General features: G+C 42.9%; 1 protein-coding gene across 1 annotated transcript in view; it reads left to right on the forward strand.

The window, feature by feature from the left end:
* Tmem132d (transmembrane protein 132D) overlaps window positions 1-21142 on the forward strand; it is a 767785-nt gene that overhangs the window by 332694 nt on the left and 413949 nt on the right. The window contains exon 3 of the mRNA XM_008853784.2: window positions 2997-3143. Coding sequence (XP_008852006.1) covers window positions 2997-3143 — 147 coding nt within the window. The remainder of the gene's footprint in view (window positions 1-2996; window positions 3144-21142) is intronic.

Raw genomic sequence — 21142 nt, forward strand, 5'->3', positions numbered from 1 at the left:
GTTGTTTCAAGTTGGCTTATTGAGTTTTGCACTTCCTTCTTCATTTCTGCCAGAGTTTTCTTCAATGTTTCTCTTTTGTGAATTCATTCAAAAGATTATCCCTATCTTCTTTTAGCTCTTTGATTTGTTTGTTCACGTTCTTTAAATTTGTTGAATTCATTGATCATGTATATGATTGTTCTTTTAAATTCTGTGTCCTGGTTTATCTCTAGGGGTTCTCCTTGTAGAACTCTTCTATAGGATTGGTGGAGTTTTGTGGGGAAATAGCATTTTGGCTTTCCATTTTATTATTCTTTCATTGTGATCATGGTATGTGAATTTCTTTTGTTGTTTATGATTCTGATATGAGAATTAAGTTGAAGTATGCTTCTGTTTGTATTATCCGGATGCCTAGATCCTTTCTTTATTGGTTATGTAAAGCTGGTTGGTACAGGGTTCAGATTCTCTCAGGTTTAATTTGGAGGGAACTGATGGCTTCAGATCAGCTCTTCACGAGTACCCACCGAAGTCCAATTCAGGTTCCAGTCAGGTACACTTAGGCTTCCTTCACCACATAGAAGCAAGATCTGGGCACTCTCAGACAGTCCACCCTCTCAGATTGTCTGCTAGTATATCAGCCTTAGCCTACCAAAGCCATATCTACCCTGGGACCTTGGGAGGGTCATCATGAAATCCCAGGTAGGGGGATGGGTATGGAGCAATTAGGAGGATGCTCACCACCCCTTGGAGGCAGAATCCAGGGGCTCTCACGCAGCCCCCTGAGTTCTTAGCCCCTCTGTCAGAGAGAGGCCTGAGGAAGGCCAGAACTGGGCACTCTCTGGTGGTCTGCTGAACTCAGACCTGCTACACCATGGAGGTCAGAACTCACCCTCTCAGGCTGTCTGCTAGAATCTCAGCCTTAGCCTACCAAAGCCAGATCTGCCCTGGGGCCTTGGGAGGGGCCTCACAAAACCCAGGTAAGGGGATGGGTATGGTGCAATTAGGGGAAGCTCACCACCATGCGGAGGCAGGATCCCAGGGCTCTCAGGCAGTCCCCTGAGTTCTTAGCCCCTCTGTCAGAGAGAGGCCAGAGGAAGGCCAGAACTGGGCACGCTCTGGTGGTCTGCTGAGATCAAAGCCATTACACTGATCTCATCCTTCAATTCTTAACAATGAAGCTCCCTCATGCAACAGATGGCCAGGAAGGCAAAAGGTCACAAATGGTCAAAATGCAGAGAACATGAGTCTGCAGAGTGTGGGTCTTTGGACAGGACTCATACATTAAAATCTACCCACCCAGGGCTCGGGGACCATTGCAGAAGAGGGGGTGGAAAGACTGTCTCCTTTGAAATTTCTTAGAGAAATACAAGGGCAAGCATGCAAAGCAGTTCTCTGTGCCTCTCTCCCTCATCTGGGTTATATGAAAAGGACAGAAGTGCTGGTACTTGGCAGAAAAGTCTGTGGGAATTATATGGCTCCTTTCCGTGACAGAGAAGTGGGTAAGGGAGGAGATGAGTAATGGAGTCTTGAGTGGAAGGCACACTGCTTTGATGAATGTGTTCTTGACTAAATCATGATTAGATATTAGATATTGTGATTAAGCAGCAGAGAAAGTGAATGGAATCAAGTTTATAAGCTCCAGCTCCAGAAATTTCACCATGCTAGGAGAACCTAGTCCTACCTTGCAGTGCGAGTCCTTTTCCTCTGCTCTGGAGCCTTGAGAGAGACCAGGTTTCTCATGGCAACTAGTCTAACAGAACATTTGAGAGAATGAAGTGAGACAGAACTATAATGAATTTAAAGTAGCATTCAATTTATGTTGAGTAGCCATGATACAGTAGGAAGAGGAGGAGGAGGAGGAGGAGGAGGAAGAGGAGGAGGAGGAGGAGGAAGAGGAAAGAGGTTGTGGTGATGATGATGAACATGGGTTTGTGGAGGTGACGATGATGAAGATGGGAGTTGTGGTGATGAGGATAATGAAGATGGAGGCTACGGTGAGGGTAATGAAAGTAGAAGTTGCATTGATGATGACAGAGGTTTTGATGATGGCAATGAAGATAGGGGTGTGATGATGATGAAGACAGGTTATAATGCGGTGATAGAAATGGAGGTTGTACTGATGGTGATGAAAATGGAGTTGTAACGGTGATAAAGGCAGAAGTTTTGTCGTTGATGTCAAAGATGGGATGATGATGATAAAATGGAGGTTACTGTGAGGTGATAAAGATGAGGTTGTGATGATCATGATGAAGATAAAAGTTGCCATGTTGATGGTCAAGATGGAAACTGTGATGATGGTGACAAACACAGAGGTTATGGTGATGGTGATGAAGACTGGATGATAATGGTGATGAAGAAGATGGAGGCTGTGGTGATGATGATGATGATGATGAAGGTGAAGGTTGTGGTGATAGTGATAAAGAAAATGATGCTATGGAAAGAATGGAAACATAAAAGTTAGATAGAACTGTTAAGAGCACAGCACCTCTGTATGCTGAGAGCCATCAGTATCCCCTTACCTGTCTAAGCCTTGGTTCTCCTGTATGGAACTCAGACACAGCTGGGAAAATCAGAAGGTGTAGCTGCTGTTCATCATGGCTGACTGCACAGCTTCTTGGTGTAGGTACTCTCGTTATAAATGCTGCTTTTATAGTTTTAGCTCACTTCATTTTTCCATTTTGTTTTCTCAGTATAAGTGTTTTTCAGGTAGAATTTTTTGTGTGTTGCGTTTTAATAAAAGGAACAGTGATTTTCTATTTCCTTATATAACGAATGCTTGCTCAAGGCCAGCTACACTTTCATCAGCTCCTTCAGTAAAGGTAGCAATATTTAAAAGAAAATAGGGCAGATGCATAGGAAGGTGGTTACAAATCTGTGTTTAAATTCTAGTCCCCATGAACTCACACCCATAAAACAACCATGTACAAATGAGCTCACCATATTCCTAACACCAGTGCTGACCTGGACCTGGGGACTCCCCAGAGCTGTCTCAGATGTACACTTCCTGTCTCCAACAGGGCCAAGGTTAAGAAAGGGGTGAACATCATTGGGGTGAGAGCCAGCAGCCCTTCCATCTGGGATGTCAAGCAGAGCATGGACCACACTGGGAAGTACGCACCAGCTGTCATCATCTGTCAGAAGAAATCTGCTGGCTCAGAAAGCAGGTGAGTCCCACCTGGCCTTTGCTCTGCTCAGATCTGCTAGCCTGGGAGCTTTGTATTTCTCCTAGATTTGCTAACAACTGTCTCCACAGTGATTTACATTTGGTGTGTGTTATCTATGTTATTAATGTCTCTAAGTAAGATGTAAGGGTGGAATCTTTGGATTGGTAGAAGTGGGAGGGATACTGTTCACTGTGGACCTACATAGAACCACAGTGACTTCTGTCATCCCCACAGTGGTATTTATCTACAGTTGATGTTCCACCCAGCATGACATTTTTCTAATTCTTAGCACTACATAAACTGAAAGTCTGGTATCCCTTAAAATGGGGGCATTTCTGCAGGTGGTAAACACAAGAGTTCTCTCTTTTACAGGGTACAGCCCACTTTTATAGTGCAGATTTCAATGTGATGTGCATGACTGTATCTGTTCATGGGGACTTTGTGGTGGGACAGTGTGTGCTTGCTATAGAATTATACGGAATTGTCAATCACTCTAGGGAGAAATTAAAACCAGAATCTGCCTCTGATAACCACCAAATTAGAAACAGGCAATTCACAGTTGGGCAAGGACCAACTTGGAGACTCGGGAGTTCTTGATTTATTTCTCTCTCCCAGAACCTCATTTGTGGCTCTGGAGAATTCTTAGTCTCATCACATATGTTTCTTTGTCACTTTTAAGTTTCTTTTTATTCTTTATATTACTGGAAATGTGAGCAAAAATGAAAGGATGGATCCAGGCAGGTAGAGTATTATTTCTGGAATGCAGTTTTAAATTTCATAACTCAGTGTTTGAAAAATACATTTATTTTCCATTATTTATTATAATATAGAGGAGATGAATCTCAGTTGGTAGCTATTACTTTTTTCTTTTCTTGGTTCATTACCAAAAAGCACTTGAAACCAATCCAGGGACATTTGACTTCAATGACATTCTGTACTCCTTTCCCCTCGATGCTGGTTTTAGGGAATCTAGGTCACCCATGGTTCTGGTCTGTGCCCTTCCTCATGGGGCCAGTATTTGAGCATTGTTTTTCTTATAGGGAAAATGAGAGGAAAAAGAAGAAACCTGTGTTTCAGTTCTGCCCTGGATGTTTTTGCAGGAGTGTGCTTCATGGGGGAACTTGATCTTACACAGGAGAGTCCACATGTGCTCATGGTTCATTGTGCCCACACCAGGGATGGGATTTGGATAATGAGGACCATCCCCACAAAAGGCAACTTTGGATCACGTAGCTGACAGGCATGAGAACAGAGGGACAGATAAGTGGATGGATGCTAAAATGGACAGATTGATGAGTGGGTATGGAAATTAAGATGGGTGGGTGGATGGATGAATGGATGGATGGATGGATGGATGGATAGGTGGATGGATGGATGGATGGATGGATAGATGGTATAGTACTTTGAATGTGACGTGTCCCCCACAAACTTATGTGTTCAAACACTTGGTCTCCTGCTGATGGGGAGGTTGCGGAACCTTTAGTAGTGGAAGCTATCTGGAGGAAGTGGTCATTAAGGGTGGAACATGAGGTTGTATTACCTGGCCTCACCACCTGTCTGCTCTTTGCTTCCTTACTGCAGAAGCAATGTGACCACCCACCTCAGATTCTTACTGCCATGCAGTCTCCTTTATCATGGAGAATCTTCTTAAGCTGAGAGCCAAAGTAAGTCCTTCCTTCCTTAAGTTGCTTCATTTCAGGTATTTGGTCACAGCAATAAGAAAAGTAACTAATGCAGATGCAGATAGATAGATGATTGAATGGAAGGATAAAGGGTGGATGGATGATGGATGGATCGATGGGTGGGTGGGTAGATGATGGATTGGGGCTGGTTCACTGTGCCCCATGGTGAGCTGGCTCAGCAGGTAATGGATAATGGATAAATGAGTGGATTGAGTGGGAGGATGAATAAATGAAGGATGGATGGATGGATAATTTTAATCTCTACCAGAAGAGGAGGGTCAAATGGGGGAAAGTGTCTCAATCAATATGCTTTCATTTTCTCTTGTGCTTTACCATTGACAATCATGAGTGATTAATAGTAGCAGTACTATTGTCCATGAAATACAAAGGGATATGAACCATCATGAGGTATTTTTGGATTGTTTATATGCTGTTAAATGTCTCATTAAAAATTGGTTGAGAGACAGGTGTAATGGCATATGCCTTTAATCCTAGCACTCTGGTGGTAGATGCATGTGGATCTCTGTGAAATTGAGTCTATCCTATTCTACATAGTGAGTTCCAGGCCAGCTGGGGCTACAGGGAGACCCTGTCTCAAAAGAAAATTGGCTGAGTTCATCTTCGGCATGGAAGGGAAGAGTAGATCTCTCTGAGGATGGAACAAATTGTCTGAGGATCTGAGAATCTGGGTCTTTCGGATTGCCACACCTCCAAGACATCTCCAAGTACACCAATGTGTGGCACTGACAGGCCTTTTCTGTCATCGGCACCAGTGTCTTCTTTAAGAAACAACTCCCTGGATAGAGTACCCAGGTGTAGCTCTGAGGTGCTTAGTGCCACCCATGTAGAGAAGCTTCCTGGTTCATTCATAGATTCCATTGCCAGGTTCATATTATGCGGTCAGATGATAGGAAAGTATAGACATGTGGAACAGAGCATAAAATATGTTTTACACATGTATGGACAGAGTGTATTATATATGCATATAAAACACATTGGTGATATGCTTGCAAGAATAACCATCTTATATGTGGTGCATACATATGCACAATGTTAGAACCTGACATAACAGGTCAGCAGACTGAGCTTGGTGAGGAAGCATAGATTGAAAGCTCCTTTGTATGAAAATCAAGTGCTGCTTACAGCTGTGTCCTCAGCCTCAAAGCAGTGTCTGGTACACAGGAGGCTTCCTATAATTGCCTGTTGAATGAAATTCAGAGATGGTATATCTGTTAACATACATATTATGATACAAATTTAAATGTATATATACCAAGTGGTCTCCAGTTCAGTAGTTCAAAGAAATTCACTCAAAAAAATCAGAGAAACATTGTTCCAGGAAGACTCTTCAGAAGATTGGTGTCTATGACTCCTAAAGGAGAGAGCCGGGAGAGCCTGACAGTAAATTAATTTCTGCAGTGAACAATTTGGTCTAAGGTTTTTCACTGTGTGTGTTTTCTCCTTAGTAAAATCTATAAAATGAAAATAGGGAGGTTTTCAGATACCACCTATTTATTAACATCTTCAACTGTTATCTCCTCCAAAGAACTGTTATTTTACTTCTGTCTTTTGAAAGTAGAATAAAGGAAACCTTGTTCTGTTATTTCAGATTGTAGTAAAGTACAGCGAGTTATCCCTTTTTCAAGGATCATTGGAAAAATGTATTGCTGAGTGGACACTTTGATAAAGGTTTGCTTGATGTGCTGTTTTGCTTTATAAATCCTTCCTTCTCTCTGACTGGTTCTCAGTTATTAAAGCTCGGAGCTTGACTGTCAGAACACAGGAAAGCAGATCCTCATTAGCGAGAGAGTCATAGATGCTGTATTGCTGGTAATCTGCCATGGATCAGGAAGCCACCTTAATGAAGTGAAGTCGCTGTGACAGGTATAATTTCATGGGTAAGGAGCCACTTTTGCAGCAGTGGTGAGCTCAGCAGGAGTTAGTCAAGATCTCTTATCTCCTCTAAATTCATCTTCCTTCTTTGAAGAAGTTTGGTTGCTGGGTTCTCATCATAATGGTGTTACCATATGAGTGATAGCTCTGTGATAAGATCTATTTTGATTCCTTTGAGGCAGAATAACCAATTGGTCTCTATCCCTACATCCCATTTCGCATTTTCAGAATCTTGCTCTCCTGGTCACCAACTTATATATGTAACAAACCCCTTGTGCTTGAAATTCTGTCATGGAGAGGGGTTTCCCAAAGCTTCCCATCATCTGCAGAGGATGTTAGCCACACAGAGACCCAAGGTTGAATAAACTTGAACCACACAGATTGAATACCTCTCAGCTCCTCAGCACAGCTACAGCCTGGAGACAAGTCAGTCTCCTTTAGGGGTCCGTCTGTGTTTTTTTTTTTAATCTTGATCTCTTGACAACAGCTTGTAGGCAGGCAGGCAGGCACTGCTGGATTCAATCTTCTTCATAATCATTGTCTCTTTATTCCACTAAATACTAATTTTGTGTTTAAAACAAACACATTTTAAGAAATAGAATGGAGGCTGGAGAGATGGCTCAGCAGTTAAGAGCACTGACTGCTCTTGCAGAGGACCCGGGTTCGATTCCCAGCACCCACATGGCAGCTACAAACCATCCTTAACTCCAGTTCCAGGGGAGTCCAAAGCCCTCTTCTGACCTCCACGGGATTGCACAACACAGGTGCACTCACATACATGCAGGCAATACACTCATACACATAAAATATAAAATAAAATAAAAAGAAATAGAATGGGCTTCAATAAGAGGAACTGATATTTAATTGATACTTCAAATATAGATGAGGTTGAAATCAAGAATCCACATTCAAAGTTAGGCTGTATAGCACTGACTGACACATTGTTAAGATTAGTGTTCTGGTTTGCTTTTCTGTTGCTGTGATAGAACATTCTAACCAACAGCAACTTGCGGGAGGAAAGGGTTTATTTGGCTTATAGGTTATAGTCCATTATCAAGGGAAGCAGGAGCTCAGGACAGGAACTTGGAGGCAAGAATGGAAGTAGAGACCATGCAGGAATGCTGCTTGCTGGTTGCTTCCCCTAGCATACTCAGCTACATTTCTTATACAGTCCAGGCCCACCTGCACAGGGATGGCATGTTTCCCAATGGTCTTGACCTTCTCATATCAATTGGCAGTCAAGAAAGTGCCCCCGTAGATATGCCCACAGGTCAGTCTGATGGAATAAAATGCCAGCACCAACATGTGGCAATCACAGAATGACCACTAGACCCAGCAAATCTGCTGCTAAATATATGTGTAGGAGAACAGAAAATAACTACCCACAAGAAACATGCACACACGTGTTCATGGCAGCATTTGTTATGCTAACTGAAATCTGAAAACAAACTAAAACCCACAAATTGGATAAATAGTTTGTGTTTTATTTGTAAGATAAGATACTATTCAGTAGAGAAAAAAGGGGAATCAGTTCATGCTGCATTGGGGCAGGTCTTAGAAACATCGTGCTATGTAATTAAGGCTGCTATAAAAGCCTGCTTATATAAAATATCAGTGTGGACAGATTTATGGGCACAGAATATAGGCAAGGAGTTAATAGGAGCTTGGGGAGAAGAAAATGAGAACTAATATTGGTTGTGGGCTTTTTCAGATGTGACTGAACATTCTAAAATTAGAGAGTGGGGATAGCTGTTGAAGTCTGTAAAAAATATAAAACCATCAAATGTATACTTTAAAATGACACCAATTATAATGCACAAATCATGTCTTAAAGTGTGATTAAAACCATCTGATTGACTGCAAAAGCTATCTAAGGATAATATAAAATTTGCTGATGAATAAATATAGAGCAGGAAAATTGAGAGGTCTGGGCCAGAACTCTGACAGGGCCGATCCGGAAGGTGAGGGTTCCCCACTGTGGTTTCTGCTCCACCTGCTTAGTATGTGTTTCTGAAATTCCGTTAGAACTTGAACAAGGGGTCCTTGAGTTAAGAAAAAAGGAACATGGAAAACTGGAAAAATTAAATAAAGTTGTGGCAGGGAGATGGCTCAGCAGTTAAACTATCAAGCCTGTTGACCTCAGTTTAAACCCTGGGACCCACATGGTGGAAGGAGAGAACCAATTCGTGCAAGCTGCCTTCTGGCCTCCACACGCGTGCCCTGGCAAGCACCCCTCTATACATACAAAGAAATAACTGTAATAAAATTAAAATGATTAAATAAACTTGTCCTGAATGGTAGCTGTGGAAAGAACTCTTAATGGTATCTTAGGCATGCATTTCCCTAACTACTGAATGGAGCAAGCCACTTTTGGCATGCTTGGCCCCTGTCACACTGCTACATTGCAGTCAGGAGGCAAGGTTCCTTCATTCCAGCACAGACTGTGATGGCTGTTACCCACTGCTGCGGATGCTCCACATGGCTGAAGAATACAGTTGGTGTCCCTACTGCCCTCTGCTTCTCTGGGCCAAGATGCCAGGCCCCTGATGAGAAATAACAAAGGACGCTTCTTACTTTGGTTTGAGTATTTGCCCAGCAGCCTGTAAAGACAGTTCAACCTTTTGATATTTAAAAAACAAGAACCACCCTAACCCTAAACATGCTGGAAAGGATGGAGGAAAGCTGCCAAAGTGATCTGCCTTTCCCTGTGGATGAAGGTGACCTTTGGATGTCTCAGAAGGCAGTTGTAACATCTTCAGCACTGACCTGTCTATCCTCTTCAATGCCCTTACCACTATCAGGACAAGAATTTTTGGAAGAGAACTAGAGGAGCAGAGGTGTGCCACTCAGGTAGCATAGTACTTAGTCCCTGCATTTATGTGGCTCTTCTGAGGGAAGACTCTGCCCTCTTCTTACTATCCTGAGACTCAAATACATCACATCTGTTCACATACTTGGAAGTAACCCAGAGCACCGGGTAGAAAAAGCTATTCATCACATTTGGGTGGTTAGCATGCCTGTATGGGACATGTAGTTCTTACACTCAGGTCCACTAGACTCTGGACGGTTCTTTTCTCTTCAATCTAAATTTAAATTCTCTAGTGTGCACAGCGAATCACTGTAATTGTACACAAAGCCTGAACTGAGCACAGGCAAAGCTTTCTCAGCATGTTTAAACTCAGAATCCATCAGGAGCCTTTCCAGCCCATTGTGCTTCAGTAGCACCTATGTTAGGGAGGCAGCAAGTTGGGGGCTGTTCCCATACTCCTGAATGGCTTGTATATTGGCAGAGAAGGGGATTGAAACAGTGAAAGGGTTTTCCAAAGACAAGGGAGAACAGAGACTTATGTGTAGCCAGAAAAGTTACGAAACTGAAAAGGTATCTCTGAGGATGCTGCTATGGAAGCGTTTAACTCTGTTTATGTGGCCTGATGTGGCAGCTCAGGTCCATCTGCCCCAGATGTGGGTAGGAGAGACCAGGAGCAAGTTGACAGTTGAACTGTTTGGAAATATTAAACAGTTAGAGACCACCGAAGTCTCCATCTGGAGAGGGGCTGAGTTAAATGTATGTCTCTCAGAGATGATGAAGGTGACCCGGGTCTGAGTCTGTGTTCATCAACATCAGAGCCACCTGAAAGCATCGTGCTGAGGTGGGGAAATCTTGAATAATGGTGTATATAATATTGCCTCTTTGCTTCTTTGTGTGGTCTTGTGTGTACAGATGTGTGTGTGGAGGCCAGAGGTCAACCTCAGGTATTGTTCTTCAGGTTCCATTCAGGCTCCATCCACCTTACTTTTTGGGACAGGGTCTTTCACTGGAACCGGAGGCCACCTAGTAGGCTAGGCTGACTGACCAGTGAATCCCAAGGATCCACTTGTCTCCACCTCGCTGTCCTTAGGATTACAGGCATGCACCTCCACACCCAGCTCTTTTACATGGATTTCAGGGATCGAACTCAGATCCTTCTGTGCACGGCAAACACTTTACCAACTGAGCATCCCAACCCTCACCTCTTCACATCTCTTCTTGTGAACAGAGGCCTATACACAGGTATAGGGGAGATGGGGGAGATGGGATGAGAAGTGTTCCCAGAATGCTGTGTTTGGAAGATGCAACTTCAGCTGGAGGATTTTGGGGGTACAGTGGAGGGGAAGGCCTCAGGATTTCATTAACAGGGCCCTACATTTGAGCCTAGAGAACATAAGCATTTCTGCATTGCCCTGTGAGAAACATATAGACTGAGCAAGGAGGCAATAGTAATTCATGCATCGTGGCATGGCAGTTAAGGGGAATTATGAGCCCAATTCTCTATGAAATTAGGCCTCAGGCGGCCTCGTTTACCACTCCCCAACACTCAGTCAATCTCATTCTGTGGTGGCGTGAGGGAACACGCAGCTTGCCTTAATTTACCCTTTGTTGCTTTACTTTTATTATACCCATATATTTGGTGTTTAATAACTCCCATTTCCAAGTAGGGGACCAAATTTAGAGTTGAATTATTTATCATTCTTTTTCTGTGGGTAATGGTGGTAAGTTACTGTGTTCGGGCAGATACTGCCACTGTGGGCTCACCAGGTCTCCAGGGGAGCTCAAAGTGGAAAATACTGATGTTTTTTAGCTAGAGCTAAAAAATAACAAATGCAACATAAATAATAACCTAATAGCAACAACAATTATATTCCACTGCTTGTTGGTGTTCGTCAGATGTCTTGAACACTCCAGTTCCGTGGTCATGGTGATGCTAATTGCTGCGGCTCTGGGATTTCATGGAGTACTACCCACCCACCCTTGCATTGCAGCAACATGATATTCCTCAGAGTCAGACTTACTGAAATCGTCTGCAGCTTCCATCACATTCAGTGTGGCATGTGACAGCCCATGTAGAAAAACATGTGCTGAGATTTGTCCTCCTGTGAATTTTTGAACTTGAAACTTCTACTTCTACTGAGACATGAGCATGTAAATACATATAGACTTTTGTGACCTGTAAGGAAGAATACTAATGCCTGGGCCTATGCCTATGTCTATTTCTTTGCTCATTTCCCCTTCTCATTCTCATTCTCTTACCTGTTAGAAGTTTAAAAGTGCGTGTGTATGTGTTTGTGTGTGCGCGTGCGCGTGTGTGCATATGTATATGTTAGGTCAGAAATCAACCTTGGTGTCATTCCTCAGGCACTATTCACATTATTTGTTGACGCAGAGTCTCGCACTGGCCTGGAGCTCAATAAGCAGGCTAGACTGACTGACCTTGGAGCCCCAGAGATCTCCTTTTCTCCACCTCCCCAGCTCTGGGATTATGAGCAAGCATTACAGCCTCTGGCTTGTTTGCTGTGGATGCTGGGGATCAAGGAGCATCCTTCCGCTTGTGCAGCACTCGCTTGACTGACAGCTATCTCCCCAGCCTTTCCTCTTTGAATCTTTATCCTGAGTCCATGCTAGGCTTGAACTTCACAGTCTCCCTGCCTTACCCTCCCTAGAGCTGGGATTACAGGTATTTCTACCCAGGTACTGTCTATGACTATGTTTCTCTATGTCTATGTTTCTGTAACTAACTTTATGTTCCCAAACTGGTTTCTGACCCATAGCTGTGTTGTGTGGCGTGTTCATATGAGCTCACTGTAACATCTAAGAGGAAGCTTTGTTGCAGTCACTTTGGTAATGATGCGCATTGGTCCTGATGCACGTTCACTGTGGACGTGAGCATAGTCCATGCTCCTTCTGAGACACTCAGTGCTTTCTCAGGGAGAAGGGAGCCACCTCTCAAGCCAGGCCCAGTGGTCTGTGGGTCCCTCCAGTGCTCAGTGAGCCTTGCTATTTGGCTCTGAGGAGGCTCTTGCTGTGACCTTCTCCTCACACACCCCCACAGTTCTAGGGTTCCCTAGGACTCAGTTAGATGCTGCATTTGGTGATTTGCTCTCCGGTGCCTGGGGAGCTGTTTAGAAGATTAAGTAGTAGTTCATGGGACGTTATGATGCAAAATAAAAGAAAATCTACAGGACCCACTGAGGAAGCCTTGCTCACAGCCCCACTGTAGAGATACCACCTCACCTCCTGGCTTTTGGAAACCACACCCTGGCAGCGTTCTCCAGATGGGCCCCCTTTACTGCTGCTGTGGATGGGGTCTGGAGAGATGTCTCTAGAGGAGATTTTCCTCTGACCTGTGCCATTGTGCCAGCTACCCCGAGGACTGTCTGGGTGACTTCTGGGCTTCTAACCATGGGAATACGTCAGTACTGTGGACTCTGGACTTTATACTCCTGCAGAGACCCTTGCTTTTTATTCTTGACTTCAGCAACCTCATTTCAAGCTTGAAGTAATTTTAGAAAGCGTATTTCATTATTTAGTGTTCATGGAAATACAGAGTGTTCTCTCCTTCCCTCTCTCCCTCCCCCTTCCCTCCTTTTCCCCCTCTTCTCCCTCCTTCCCTGCCTCCCTTCCTTCCTTCCTTTCTTTCTTTTGATATCAGACCTCACTATGTAGTCTAGGATGACCTTGAACTCTTGTTCATTCAGCCTCTGCGTTCCAGGTGCTGGGGATCGGTCATACCCCACAGTCCCTGGCATAGCTACAATTGTGTAACATTGTATCAACAACAACAACAAAATCCCCTCTGCCCATCAGTGTGGAATGCCTTTCTCTATCCAGACTCAAGCAAGTCAGCCTTCCTTTTCTAGCTGTATGATTTCCTTTTCCTTAACGGGTCCTGAGTGGAGATAAACAAAGCCCATCCACTGCTGAGTGGTTGAACAAACTGGCTGCAATGAAAAGAGCCATGTTTCATTTAAAAACACGACTTAAGCCTCAAAGTGTTTTGTGAAGAAGATATAATAACTGCATATTCATATTCATAAGACTAAATCTCATTAAATTAATAGATACTTCTCACTGGGACTCACTGTTACCAGTTACCAGGTTATTTTTAGTCTCTCTGGATCACTGTTTTATTTCTCCTTTTAAATGTAAATTACTTCAGTTTAAATACTTTTCGGGGGCAGAGTCACCCGGAGCCCCTGCTCCCCTCAACTTCCTACTTGGCCAAGGATGACCTTGAACTCCTGCTCCTGAGCCTTGCTATTCCATCTGAGTGTTGGCATTAGAGACATGAACCTCCATGCTTGGTTTCTGCAGGGCTGTCATCAAACTCAGGGCCTCATACATGCTAAGCAAGCACCATACCAACTGACCCACATCTCAGTTTAACAGTTTTGTAATCAAAAGTTGAAGAAAGCTCCCCTAGCCTGCCACTCCAACTGTAGGCAGCGCTGGGAGATTTCTCAACCCACTGTTTTGAAGCAGTTTGTTTCTTTAAATTAAACTCCATCCAATGAATGCTGGTGGCTCCTGGGTACTTAATCTTTGTCTCAAAGGTAGGACCAATTGTCCTACTACGGAAATAAGATACCAAGTGACCTTTGCCTCAGTTGCAAGGTAAAGAACCTCCTTTCCAATAGTCTTAATTATAAAACATTTCAGAGCAAACTGGGTTTCTCATTTATGGGCAGAAGACCAATATGAAATATAATCATATCAAGGTCAATTTCAAAATGTGCAGGAGAAATCTGTGGGGACATCTTCTGTATAAGAAGCAGCCTTTGGGGTCAGTCAGCATCAGGGTTGGCCCCTGAGATTTCTTTGTCTGCAGTCACTTAATGCTGTATTTGCACAGCTCCTGAATGGGGCACCCACTAAATGGTCTGCTGAGCCCTCACAAAGGCACAGACAGCATGGATGAAGGCAACATCATGTTTGATTTGTGAGCCCTTATAACAGAGAGAGAACCTGTATGGAGGGATGGGGGTGTGGCTTAGTTGACAAAGTGCTTGTCTAGTGTACATAAGTTGCTGGGTTAGATTCCCAGCACCACATCAATCTTGTGTAAGCACATGCCTGCCATTCCAGCACTTGGGAGACAGGGGCAGGAGGATCAGAAGATCAAGATTATCTCAGCTATACAATGAGCTTGAAACCAGCCTGAGCTACATGAGACCCTGTCTCTAAAAGGATGGTGATTGATGATGATGATGATGATGATGATGAAAACTCACATGGAGTTCCTGAGGGGCTGGGGGCTCCACAGTGGTATGTATCTGACAGGAAACATGGGAAGGGTGTTTGGGTTGAGAGACAGATATTTCAACATAACCAATAGTAGTATGTGTAGATCATTCTTTTCCTGACTCCTTAAGGAGATGGGGGTTTATGGATAAGAATGGTTATGATGGGTCCAAGTTTCCCAAAGCTCTGACAGTAGTCCTATACTTTCACAAACTGTACCATGTCCCTATCAACATGTGAGATGGCTCAGTTCTTTAAACACTTTTCCATTTGAATGCAAGTCAAAGGAGTTTATTTTACCACACAATAAAAGAACCAGGATCCCCTGAATTCAGAAGTTAATTGCAAAAATCGAACAATGGGAAAGCCAAGGCAGAGGGTTTGCTGATGCTGTGGGCTCTGAGGACTGAGCTGTGGAAAGGTCAACTCTCAAAGAACTGAGACAGCTTGAATCCCCCACCCCCAATACAGGTTCATGTGTTGTATCACTATTTTCGAAGGTTAGAAAGTGAGTCCTAATTGAAGGAATTAGGTCATGGGGATGAGTCCTTGAAGAGCTGTTATCCCTGGTGCTACTCTGCTTCCTACCCACCATAAGAGAGCAGCTTTGCTGTCCACAGTCTCCCTGCCCTGAGCTTCTTCCCAAGTGCATGGGGCCAAGCAGCTGTGACAACCCCATGAGGCCGATAACAAAATCAGTCCTTTCTCTTTTAGGTTGTTTCAAGTATTTTTGTCACAGAGATGCCCAAGTAATTCACACAGAGAGATGAAGATGTGTGTGCAGGGCTGAGCCTTGCTCTTTTCCAGTCAAAAGACTGTGAGCAAGGTGCTTGGGATGAAATGCTTTGCCATGTACTGTTGTTCTGTGCAAAACTACAGCAGAGTCACCCTAACAATGACTTCAGGGGAGTTCTTAGAGGGGCGCTGTCTTGAGATGGGTCAGGCTGTGTCCCAGAACTGGAAACACAGAAGCCCCAGGCTTCAGCTTAAGGCATTTCTTAGGAGAACTGCACACAAGGGCTGCTGTATGTTGTGCAGTTAGTGAGGCTGGAACTACTTGCTTTGCATATCCACGGAAGGGCTTACAGAATCTGGCTCAGCGCCAAGGTGAGATTTTGTAGTTTTAGTATGTTTGATCTGTCAGCATTTTGGGCAACAACCTAAACAGCTTCATCATGATATGGGAAGTTCCCTGGCACCTTCCTTACTCTGGCTTGGGTGCACTCCTGCAGGAAAAACACACAACCAGGCCAGTCACAGAATGAGCAAGGTATCATTCCCTCAGCCAACACAGATAATAAAAACAGGGATCTGGGGCTACATTAGTTTAACATCTGGTCCATTGAACCGCCCCCCCAAATATTAATATATTAGGTACCACCTGAGTTTGGCTTGCATAGCCATGAGGGCACATGGTTTTCACTAACAAAACAATATTCCAAGAAAATGAATATATATACATACATATACATTATATAAATAAACACATATAAACTGTACACATACAAACATATGCATTATGTTTGTGTGTATTATATGTACACGTGTATATTTGTATGTATATGTTTATGTGCATGTGTGTGGTGTGTTAGTGTATATGCATACACACATATATGTGGAAGTCAGACTTCAACTTTAGGTATTATTCCTCAGACACAGTTCACCTTGTTTATTGGGTCTCTCACTGGCTTGAAGCTCTCTGATGTGGCTAGACTGGCCACTGAGCCCCAGGGACCCACCTGTTTTTGCCTCCTCAGCACTGAGATTACAAATGTGTACCACTATACCCAGATTTTCATTTTTACTTATTTACAATATGTGTGCTTTACATTTGTAGACTCTCTAATGGTTTGCAAAGTGATTTGTACCTGGGAAATTCGTGTTTTCTTCTGATTATCACACTGTACTTCTAATGCCTTGCTTGTATCTGGGTTTGGTGCTGTAGACCCTCCACAGTTCTGAAACCTATGACTATTTCCTCAGAATAATGTTCTTAATTTCCTAAAATAAAATTCATAGGAAGACTAAGGAATGCAATTATATTAGAATGCAGCCCTTAAAATATTTCTAAAATGATGATATGTTATACGTATTCCTTAATGAAATCTTGAAAACAAAGCTTCACAGACTTCTGATAACCACTGTGATGTTGAGTGTGTATTGGGCCTGAGCTTCATTTTAAGATACTGATTAGAATAGCAACATGCCATGAGCATCTCGGATTCCGCTGGTAAGAAGGGCTGTCATGGGGACTCTGGTTGCCTGCATTCTGTTGAAGGTTGTACTCAATTTCACCTTGAGGCTAGAAAAAATAAGGATGCATTTTCCCCCATCCAGGTTTGTAGACCCCTGAATTCCAAGTCTGTACACGTAATACTGATAAGCCTTTCACTAAAAGAAGTTCACAGGTCTTGAAATGGGATGCAAAGTAAACAAAAGAAAAGAGTATAAACAGGTAAAATCTTAAAATTCTTTTCAGTACAATTAGGGGAAGTGTGTTGTATAAAAGCTTCACATGACGAAAATTATAAACAACAGAAAAATCTCATGGAACTTTCTAGATGGAACAAAATGTATCAACAGGAGCAAAAACTCATTGAATTGTTTTGGAAACTTCTGGTCCTTGTCACAGCTTTAGTCTGAAATGTCCCCCAGGGTCATATGTCTGAACACTTGTTCTCTAGCTGGTGATGCTGGTTTGGGAGATAGTGGGATCTTTGGGATGCAGGGCCTGGCTAGCAGCAGTGCCTATCGGGGGCTGACCTTGAAGCTAATACCGGCGTGAGGTTGGGTCCTGCACTCTCTCACCTGCCTGCATCTATGATATGACTAGCCCTAGCAACATGCTCTCACTACCCTGAATCCTGCCAAGTCATTCCCTGCCATGATGGGCTGAAACTTCTCTAAATCCGTGAGCTAAACAAAGCTTTGCACCTTCCAGCTGCTTCTGTGGAGTGTCTTGTCAAGGCAATGATAAAGAATGTCCTCCTCCATTATTGGAATTCATTTTCAAAACATAAATATTATACATGAATACAATCTCCACATAGTTCATTGTAACTGAAACAATTTGGAATCCCCTGGCCCCTAGTAATTGAGGAATGATTAAATATCTTTAACATATTTACATAGAAAAGTGTAGCAGAGCTGATAAAACAGCGTTTAAAAGAATTACTGGCATGGGAAAATGCTCTCCACGTACTAGGGTGCTAAATAAAATAAAATGCACAGATTAGCAAACTGACTTCCAAGTGGCCATACTTTATAAAAACATATATGCATGTAAATAGACACAACACAGAAGAATAAAAGTGACTAGAACTCAATGTTAATGACGGAGAGACTAGAGTAATATTTATCTTCTGAATTCAAACCATGAACTCTCTTGAGAGCCTGTGAGTGCCAGGCACCACACTGTGTGGGACGATCAAAGCTGAGGCAGAAGATCTGCATACTCCCCTGATTGTAGAGTCTCATTTCTTCATTTACTGACATGTGTCAAGTCTTCTGTACTAAGCATACATCAATTTTATCGATTACAAAAGAGATGTACAACAGTTTTGTTTTAATTTTCCAGTTATTATAAACTTCCCATGGAGAGATGCAATCCTTTCCTTCAAGTGTAAAATCTGGGTTGACAGTTGAAGGGAAGGGAACAGTCAAGATATTAGAAGTGAAATTGTTTGCTTTCTGTAGATAAAGAACTTCCTTTGAATGTCCTTGCACTCTAATGATTTCCTAGTGATACACACCAAACATTTGGGAACACAGAGGCAACTTTTCTTTGTGTTAAGAATGAGAGCTATCTACTGGGCTTAGGGGGTATACCCACCTGAAGAGTAATTAGAACAAGTCTACCAGAATATATGTACATGCATTAAGATCATACAAAACAAAGAAAAAAAGCAAAGAAGATTAACAAGTTCTAAGGAAGTTAATGGGATTAGAAGTTTGTTTTTCTTTTAAGTGTTCATATTATCATAAAGCATACAAATGTGATTTTTCCTGTCCTTTAGCCAACCGTGGCTACCGTGTTGAGGACAGCCTGCAAACTAATTTCAGAGTGACCTTGTGATACGGTTATGAGCCTAAGAAATTACAGTGGAGACCCCAGGCAGGATTTATGGGAAGATGAGAATTGCATTTTGCATTGGGAGGGAAATTTCATTTAGTGTTTGTTGTCATGTGCCATTTCAACACAGGTGTCATGAAATGGCTTGACACCTTTGAGGTTGCCCCCTGTGTGCCCACTCCTTCCCCAGGAGGCCTGTTGCTGTCCTAATGGTGGGGGTACTAGCTTTCCATCCTGTGCCCAGAACTTTTTCTTTTCCTCCTTTCTTTTATATTCAGACATTACCCTTCCATAAATCATTACATCTGCCTTTAGAACTCTCCAGTTCAAAGCTTGAAATAATATGAGCTCACATTTGCTAATATAAGATACTATTATCTCCTAATAGAATGAGAATTAATAGCTCATAAAAATACCTGACGTTGGTTAAGAGATTCACACCAGCCTCTTCTAAGGGTTTTGCCTCTGATTCCCCTATTTTTTATTTTGTTTGTTTATTTACTTATTTATTTATAGTATATATATGTGGAATATGTATTCCTGCATGTACGTGCTGCATAAACACATGTGAACATGCATCTGGAGGCAAGAAGTTGATATTTCCTGTCCTGTTCAGTATTTTTCCACCTTATTTTTTGAGATAGACTCCCACTGAACCAGGAGCTCCCCAAGTCAACTGTGCTGACTAGTCAGAGAGCCTTAAGGTCTTCCTGTCTCCACCTCCCCAACATTGGGATTACAGATGTGCACTGCTATATCTGACTTTTTATGTGGGTGCTGGAGACCAAACTCAGGTCTTCATCTTTTGTGGCAAGTATTTTAATAACTGAGCCATCTCTCCATCTCTTCCTTCCTCTGAACTGAATTCCTTTTATTCTCCTAACTTCAAAGCTAGATTAAAAATGCTATTCAATTGTCTGGACCATGAGCTGATGCTGAAATGGAAATTGCTCCCTGTGGGAGGATGAGTAGACCCTCCTACCCCACCCTGACCTTGGCCTCTGCCCTCAACCCTATAGCCTGACTGTGTTCCTTACAGGGGAATAGGACTGTGCAGAAGTGAGCTAGTTCTGACCTTTGTAGGGAGTGAATGAATGAGATTGCTTAGGGTGGGAAAAGATCCTGGAAGGCCATTATAATCCTTATAGTTTTCATGAGAGTGAGTTAGAGGGAGGTTTGACTACTAAAACGGGAACCACTGTCACAGGATCAGAGTCTGGTGGATTTGAGGAAGGGGTCTGGAGCCCAGGGATGTGGCAGCTGTTTAGTGAAGAAGAAACAGGTCACTGGTTTGCCCTGAGACCCCAGAGTCTTCATGGCACTTGGATCCCAGCTTGGAGACATAGGGAGTTAAGGCATGGACATCACACTACACACACACACACACACACACACACACACACACACACACACACACACACAGTGAGAGAGACTGGGGATGTAGGGAGCGAAGACATGAGAAGTGCTCTGCAAAGATGGCAGAGATTGAATTTCACTGTCAATGTCTTTTCAGGGAAGAAAGTAGACCCTTTTCCCTATCTGCAGCAAGGGTCTCTGCTGACACCTCTGCAGCCAATGGCAGATGAACAAGAGAAAACAGAGAGAAGTCACTTAAAGCTTCATGTTACCCAGGAGGCTTCAGAAAGGAAGCCTCATGTTTAGCTTTGAGAAACAGTGAACCATCTTGGAGAGGAAAGGTGCTCCAAATAGAGTGTGACCCGTGGCTATAGGCTGGGCCTGCTTGGGGGCAGGCAGAGCTCACTGACATGAGGAATTTGTGGCTAGTTTTGAGCAGGAATAGGACTGAGAATTTCTTCACTGCTGAGCATCAGGAGAGAAAGTCAGATGAAGTGAAGTGTGGCCTTCCTTACTCTACAGAGTTGTCTGCTGTCAAGGAGTCCTGCTGGGGGGCCATGTTCATATTCAACATCATGACAACATGCAGGCGCAGGAAGTCCCTCTAAGATTTGATAAAGCCACAAGTGCTTCAGTTGGAGCTCAGTCACAAGGCTGCCACCCTGAGTGTGACCACTCATTCATTCATTCTTGTTCATTTTTTTCAGTTTATTATTTATTTAATAACCACATATTTAGAAGAAGCATTTCATTACAACAGCATTGACATATTCAATAACAATTTTCTGAGCTAAGATGCATCTTTTTCAAAGTTGACTGTAAATTTTTAGGTTTACAGTTGAATTGTTACAGTTATACAATATTATACTTAATATAAACCCTATATGATATAAATTTGAATGAGGTTTTAACCTTTAAAAAAGATCTCCATTTCATTATT

Source organism: Nannospalax galili, unplaced genomic scaffold (assembly GCF_000622305.1).
Source record: "Nannospalax galili isolate Female #2095 unplaced genomic scaffold, S.galili_v1.0 scaffold566, whole genome shotgun sequence".
In the NCBI taxonomy this organism is placed as follows: domain Eukaryota; kingdom Metazoa; phylum Chordata; class Mammalia; order Rodentia; family Spalacidae; genus Nannospalax; species Nannospalax galili.